Consider the following 8,423-nt stretch of genomic DNA (forward strand, 5'->3'; position numbering starts at 1 on the left):
GCAATATATAGAGTTATAAAGGTAAATTCCAATATTATATAGGTCATAAATGTAAATTAGGTTTATGATTAAAATGTCATTTATAGGAAAAATAAGTAAAATTCTTGCATTAAATGCATTAAATATTAAAACAATTAAAATTATTTAACCAATGCATTAAATAGGGGTATAAAAGAAAATGTCAAAATAATATAGGGGTAAATTAGTAAAATCTTTACTAAATCATATGTTAATATACTATATATATTATAAAGAAAATATTCAAAATGGTATGAAAAATATTTCATTAACTTATTATTATATCGTTAAAAAATAAATATATTCATCATTTTAAGAAAATAAATAATCATTTATACTTTATAAGCTTATAATTAATTTTAATAAATTTTTGTATTATAGCTAATCATATGAAAGCTTAATTATATACAACTCTCATCCAAGTGATTAGATCATTTTATCTAAAAGTGTTATATATATATATATATATATATTTGTATTTCATGCAATAAATAGGGTTAGAAAAGTAAATTCTAATATTATTTAGGGTCATAATGTAAATTATATTTATATTTAAAATGTCATCTATAGGAAAAATAGGTAAAATTCTTGCAGTTAAATGCATTAAATAGTAAAACAAAAATAATTATTGATTATTTTTAGGTTTTGTTAGCAAAGAAATACTGTATAATTATTTTTAATATGGATTTATAAAAAATTCTATAATTTTTTATCTATTCAACTTTTTATACTACCGAACTACTATACACTTTTTATATCTAAATAATATTTAGAATGAAAAAAGTACTTTAGCTATATTTAATATATTTGCGTCAAATCTATATCTATATATATATATATATATATAGTCAAACAAATTACGCCTTTGATTAGAAAAAGTTTAAAATTAAAAATTAAAATTACTCAATGCACGGGTACGGAAACTAGTACATACAAAAAAAAAAAAGATAACATATACGCAAACATCTTACAATACATAAAAAAAAATGGTACACATAATATTGATAATACAAGCCTCAGACTCGCATGTTCTTTCTTGAGATGACTTATTTTTTCTTCACTCTGGACATACACAAAATCCACAAATGATACATCCCCTGTAGAGATAGCGATAGACAAACGCATCAGCACAATATAATACGCAATACTCATGAAGAGTTTGACTTGGACTACTGAAGCCCCTCCTTGGCTCGGTTCGTTCAACGCTTCATGCCACTTTCAGTTACCGGCGGCATGTGAGATGACACGGCCACCCCGCGGGTCTGCCTTTCCACGTTCCCTTGCCAACCTTTTACATACATACATATACTTTTAATACATGATTGGCAACATTCTCATAAAAATGAAGTTTGATATCAAATCTAATCGAGGGAGAAAGGGAGTTTGATGCAGTAATATCATCCTCAATCTGAGATTAAGAAATTTTAAATTTGATCTGTGCCAGCGAGACACCTGTTCCCCTTTATTTTCCAATTCTCCTTTTCCCTTTAAGGCTGATGGACCTTGTTTGTTCTAGAGAAGTGGAAAAATAAGAATATAAAAAGTTTCACTAATAAGTATGAAATTTAAAATTTGTTTCGTTTCAGAGGATGGCGAAGACTAATTGTTGCAGCTATTATTATTATAATTAATATATTATATTACCTATGGAGACGTCAAATCCACGGTTTTCGAGCTCACGGTACTGCTGGGTGAGAGAGCAAGGCTCGCAACAGCAATGGACGAAGAAATCCTCAGCGGAACTTCCCTCCAACTTGTATTGCTGCCTCATCTTAGTTCGGTACACGCATGAATATACGCAAGCACAGCCCGTTACTGCCGCGATAAGGAAGTAGAGCGCGCCGTTCACTCCGCATGCTGCAATCACGATTAATTAAATTAGTTGTTTGATCCCATATATTCAGTGTTGGCTTTGGAAACCAATATGATCTCCGTGAAAAGGCTTTGTTTTTCTCAGCTCAGTTGAATACGTATAACACTTACATGATGACCCTCTATCTAGGATCTCAGAGATTTGGCCGAAGGTGATGCATGGACACCAGCAAGAAATACAACCTGTTCGAGAATATGAAGCAAATTTAGAACAAGGTAAGATTAGTCACACCATATACTAATCATGCAGTATATAATATAAGTACATCATCATTTGACAACGTCAAGTTTTAAGAGCAACTATATTGCAGTTGTCCCAAAATTTCATGAAACATCAGGGTGTAAGTAGGTAGGAAATGTTGCTTATTTTACCTAACTCCAATTGATAGGTCTTTTAAGTTATTTCAGTCTATGCACGGCACTATAAATGGAAAAGGACATTGCTATCTAACAATTTCTCATCTCGAAAATTCACGCATTGATGGACTAAACCAAATTGGATGAATATTCAGAGTCCTATCATGTATAAGATTGTCTATATGCCATGAACTAATGGAAAGATTGATTTCATTGCTTATAATTTCATTACTATTGTGTTATATACACGTAAGTTGTGAGTTCATTTGATTTCCAGTATATTCCATCATGTCACATGACATCTATTAATCTTTTTCGTTTTAATTAAGGAAGGCCAGCGAACCAAGAAAGGAATAGAAGACAGAAGATTGTATCGGTAAGGGCACGAACAAACTCCGTGACAAAGCTTCTTCATGCGGATGGTAAAGTTTCCATCAGGAAATTGTCAAAATTTGGCCGGAAAGCACGATTTCTGATGGAATTTCGACAACTTTTCAATGACCACCTTTAGTGTAAAAATTTTCCTTTTTTTACTGGTGGCCGTAATTATAGACTTTGAATTTAAACAATAAGATTAAGAAGAGTTACATACAAGTAGGAATAACTTACAAAGTGCAATTTACTCAAAAAAAAAAAAGTAACTTACAACGTCCACAGTCGGAGAAACAGTCAAAAAGACCGACCGACCACTGCCCGTTGCTTTCGGGTTGTAGTTGATGTGGTGGTGGCTGGAAGTTAGGGGGTGCTGATGGCATCTCAGTGTACATCGGGGCCGCCGCACCCATCGGAATTCCAGTCGCTGGTGGGTGGACTGGGCTCTTCTGTTCTGCGTCTGGCGTTCCCATCTTGATGACTTTCGCTGATTCAGGACTTCTTTCTTTTGGTATTCTAAGTATTTGAGAACTTATGTGTAGGGAGAAATGCTTTGTTGGGTTGATCAATGCATGTGCGTGTGTATATATACATATAATGTACGGACACTGACATCCATATTATATACGATATGACAAAAATACAGCCGACGCGTACGTTTACCAAGTCAATCAAGTAATTTCCTCGAACATTCGACTTCTTATCTCCAGGTTTGACAAAAGCAATAAATTAATATAAGCCTCGCATTATCATATTAGAGGGACCCAAAAAAAATTGAAATGGCCCCATGTGATACGTAACTTATAATTAGGTGCAAGCTTGACTTGACTTGATATTATGTTAATTAATATAAAACCTAATCTCTAATGCATCATCGTTTGAACTAAAGTATATATAACGGGTCCGTGCCCTTAACAATCATAAGTAACGAGGCAAACTACAATGCTTCGCTTCATTTTAAGAAAAAAGACCCCCAGAACTATTCCCTCTTCGAAGAAAAAAGTTATCGCAAGAATATTACGATTAAAGACAATTAACAAAAAAATAAAACCGAAGTCGAGAGCCGGTTGGAGAGAATTTGCTAAATCAACTTACTGGGACCTCTGAACCTTTAAGATTTACATGATTTTGCTATGAAATTCGCGGGATTTAATGATTCCTAAAGATGAAGGCATTAAAGGACCAAATTTGTAGAAGAATAAGAGTAATATTTTGATCAACCAATAATAATGATTGGTTCAAACGGTTTGGTATTTCTTCAACTTTAATAGGTCTCGTATTCGAGTATTATGAATACATAATATCCTTGAATGTAAGAGTTTAATCCCTTAGTAGGCCGACTTAGTTCAAACTGAATTAGTCGGGTTCCATTAAGTTGTGAATATTAGAATACACACCAAAACAAGGATAATACTCGATCATTTTGGCCCATGAAGACGAGCGATAAGAAAGGGAAAAGGCCCACAAAGAAGAAAATATCCCAGGATCATTTCAACGAATGACCATGCATTGATTTGTGGAGGCTGATATGCACAATGGAATTTGTCTGGTGGTTGGGCGGCTTACCCACCCTCTTTGTTCCATGATCTACGGGTATCCTGTAATGACTGTACACGTCTTGCCCCGAATATAAGGAAGGAGACCTGCCGTGTAATCAATCGTGCTAAGAAAGGTGTTATCAAGCTTGATTTCATTTTCCTTCTTGTGGTCACTTTAGTACTCAACAATAAGCCCAAAGGGAGAACTTCTTTCACGAGATTGTTGTATATCGGGTTTGACGACAACGATCAAATATTTGAGAGCTAAGGGGAAAGAGAAAAAAATAGAGTTGACGCCCGAGCGGCGTGAAAATGCATAACAAAATAATCAAAAGTTGCCCAAAGTTGGATCAAGCATATCCAAACTAATGAGATCAGGAGATGAGAATCTAGGGTAATGGTTTATTTAGGACAGACCCGAAATGATTTATGGGGGTTGATGTGAACACATTGAGAATTATTCGATCTCCTTAAAACAATTATTCGTTATATTCATGACCGTCAAATCAATACTTTTGTAATGTAATTTTCGTAATAAAGAGCTGATCAAAACGGTTCTAGATTGATGAAATAGATATTTCGTAATGGACCAAAGAAATTCCCATTTATGCACACTAAGTGAAAGGACCGTGGATATGCACGGTTAGAATAATTGGGGCATCTCAAGAAAACCAACAGTCACTATTTGAATGGATATATGGGTAAGACAATTTTGTCCGCGACTAAAATTTTTTATTTGTTCTTTATAAAAATAATAGAAGTATTCTTTCTAATTGTATGATCTCATAGACCAATTGATTTAATGAAAGAATGTTGCTCAATCCTTTATAATCCGAAGGACTAAGATGACCCCAGCATGTGAAGGACGAAATTCTTCCCATAATTGTGGAAATTTTCTTCCACTCTCAAGTTAAAATTATAGTGTGCAATCTCGATTTGGAAGAATCCCACTCTCAACATGACAATATTAAAAAAAAATGAAACAAATTTATGAGAAGTAACTCGCTAGCATCTCAAGAAAAATGTGAAGAATCAGTTTGGATCTTTGAGGATTCAATGTGCCAATTTAATAGATTAATTATAGATTTGTCTTTTCATCTTCCACTGCAGATAATTTCATTTTCGAAAAGTAACGTGGTATCATAATATTGCGCCACATGTCACGTTATTATTGACAGTCACACAAAAGGTCATGCGAGGAGAATCCTCCACTGTCCTACGTGTAAGCACCTCGTTTTGGCCTAGGCACGATTGAAGATTACCTAAACACATACCCGATTAGAGAACTGAACCAAGCGAGGAGCTTTCGAGGAATTAAAGCTCAAAAGGCAGATTTTCAAGATTAAACAGGTAAGTCCTCGATTGCTAAGTGCTTAACTTTCACTCATAGAACCTACTTCTAAGATAATACGGGATAATTGGCAATATTTCAATCCCTGAGGAAGCGCGTGTAAAACGAATTTGGAAACATGACACCTACTCTCCGGTGACCTTGTTTTAAACCCCAATTACTCGTTTTTTTCCTTAAAAAGGTACTTTAATTTTCTCTAATTAAAACCCTTTGATTCTCATAATTTATCCAATAGGAAAATGATTTGAGATGGAGAAATCGATATTATCACATAGTGAGAAATATTCATGTCGGGGGTTTCCCAATAAAAAATTATTTTTTGGACCTGAGGATATTTTCGATGATTTTTTTCTGCTCAAATATGCTTTAAAATCCCGAAAAGGTAAAAATGAAGTTTTCTGACAAGTTTGAGAGCAGACACGCTATTATTTCCGACAAAACCAGCTTAGTTCGAAGTAGTTAAGCTAGGTTCCCAAAAATTGGGAATTTTGGGAAGAGGGAACGGTTGAGAATCGCACTCAGTGGCTAGTTGGCCATCTCCATCAGAATGGCCAACTAGCACACATTCGACTTTTGAAGTTTGAAAATTATTTTTTGGCTTGATCCCAGGCATTTCGTTATTCACAAAACGATCTCCGACTTCCCTTTGCCTATAAATAGAGGGTCATTTACTCAAGAAAGGACTTTTGGCCAATTTTATGTGCTGAAGTTCTGCCAAAATAACCCTAAAATTCCAAAATACACCTAAGTTCGTACACACTTATAATAGGATTTGAAGAGCTTGAGCCCGATTCTATCATTTCTGAGCTCAAGAGTCTGAATTCTTGTCCGAACTAAGGCAGAAGAGGCTTCACGCCTCTGTCTAGAGCCGAGATAGAGCTATTTAGCTCCTACCTTGGTTTTTGTGGGCTTAAATCACATGTATATGTGTAGATTGGATGAATAGGTGGGTAGTTTGTATGTATTAGAGCCTAGCTAGGATTAATCATATAGTATCATGCTTAATTTGGAACAAACTCGACTAAGCTAAACTTGCTTGCCCAAGGAAAAAGACTAATTGCATGTTAATTGGATTTGATTTGGTGTTAATTTAGTCAATTTGTGTATAATTGGATGTAATTAGCAATAATTGGCTTGTATGTATGAAAATAGGTATGCGAAATAGCTTAATCATGGTTAATTGAGCATGAAATTGGTATATTAGCATTCTGTAATTTACAGTAAATTAGGCCTAGATAAGTCAATTTGATGATTTCTGGCTCGATTAGGCTTAATTAGTGGTGATTAGTTTCCTATTGTTTGAGATTAAGCTTAATTTAGTCCAATTAGCCTTAATTAGCTCAAAATCGATCTCGTAAGCATGGTGAAAAATGTTTGCTGGGTTGATCCGAGAGAGTCAATTGGATGATATAGGGGTCAATTAGGTTTAATTATGGGCTAATTGTGTTGATTAGTCAATACCACTGTGTAATAAGGCCTAATTATGGTCAATCCATTTATTTTTTGTTTCAATTGATGAATGGAGCTTTGATTGAGTTGAAGGCAATGCGCCCGAGTGGGTATAGTGTCCAATTAGGTTCAATTTTACTCGATTATAGTCTAAGTAGGATTAAGACTAATTAAGGTGAAATTGACCTAATTATTATTTCGACCTTAGGAATTGAAATCTAATTGAGTCTAATTGCATGTCCTTAGCCTTGATTAGTGTGGATAATCATTCTTGTGCGTGGATAATCATTCTTCTATGAGTATGGCTGAATATGTGTAAATAATCAAGTCAAAATCGGTCAAATTGTGAAATGAATGTATTAATTAGTAATAATCATGTAAACCTGGCTTAATCACATGGGACTTAGATACTAATTAGAGTGTCTTAGGCCCTTAGGAAGGTCTTTGTGACCTTGAGGGGGAGTCATTAGGACCTGGAAATCCCTTAAACCGATAGAAGTCAATCATTTGATTTAATTATAGAATTAATTGAATAAAAAAATCCAACAATTTGTGTAAATTGTTTTACAATGGTTAATCATGTATATTGACACAAATCATGGGGATTAAGGGTAATGAACTGACGAGGAGCCCAGCCCAAAGTGACGGCCCATATTCTAGAAGACTTCAGCTACTACAAGAATGAAATATTGCTATAATATAGTTTATCTTAATTAAATATTATTTCATATATTAGCTTGAGTCATGAGCCTTAAGTTTCATATTTTGAATTGTTTTTTTAATCAATTTTAGGAAAGTTATCTAAAGGAGTTTAGTTGTCACTTTCCTATTCTAGAGTCAAGGAAGGTGCCTCCCTATATATATACTATTCACCTCATTATAAGAGGCTATCTCAGAAAGACTTTTGCTTAATAATACTTTGAGTTCGCCATAACTCTTTATTTTCATCATATCGCTAGGGTTTAAATGAGTTTTACTCCCTTTGAGTCTAAATTCGAATTTAGGCTTGAGAAACCGTGATCCACGCTACGTCAGTTGATATCAGGCTAGAGTTGCCTAAATTTGATCATGGCAAACGAAGTGTTTCACAACCACCCTAATGCTGAAGAGCATGAGGTGGAAGCGATTCAAGCACTGGAGCATAGGATCAAAAGGATGGAACGGACTCTCGAGCGGAGGTTGGAGCAAAGGCTAAACCAGAGGTTCGAGGAGCTACGTACCATGCTTAGCGCTCTAAACTTGCGCGCCGATCAGAATGCGGGAGATGGCGGTCAGGCACAACAAGTTCTTCCTCGTGAGCCACCCGTTGTTCAATGTGTTTCTCGTAGGATCCGATATTATGAAGATTCGGATGAGAAGAGTAGAGTTGCATACAATCGATTTGCTCATCAACAAGGGAATTAGGCAAATCGTCGGGATGTTGGAGACTTTCGTTTGAAGGTCGATATTCCCGTTTTCAACGGATG

The 8,423-nt window shown here is 34.9% G+C and overlaps 1 protein-coding gene across 1 annotated transcript; it reads right to left on the reverse strand.

The window, feature by feature from the left end:
• Positions 1–945: 945 nt before the first annotated feature.
• On the reverse strand, positions 946–3,186 carry LOC116198777 (protein PLANT CADMIUM RESISTANCE 2-like). Its single transcript, XM_031529008.1, has 4 exons — positions 2,894–3,186; positions 2,002–2,073; positions 1,663–1,875; positions 946–1,306 (listed from the first exon to the last, which is right to left on the reverse strand). Exons 1-4 carry the CDS (start codon positions 3,090–3,092, stop codon positions 1,218–1,220), a joined length of 573 nt encoding a protein of 190 aa, XP_031384868.1. The 5' UTR covers positions 3,093–3,186; the 3' UTR covers positions 946–1,217.
• Between the last annotated feature and the right edge of the window lie 5,237 nt (positions 3,187–8,423).

Source organism: Punica granatum, chromosome 3 (genome assembly GCF_007655135.1).
Source record: "Punica granatum isolate Tunisia-2019 chromosome 3, ASM765513v2, whole genome shotgun sequence".
In the NCBI taxonomy this organism is placed as follows: Eukaryota; Viridiplantae; Streptophyta; class Magnoliopsida; order Myrtales; family Lythraceae; genus Punica; species Punica granatum.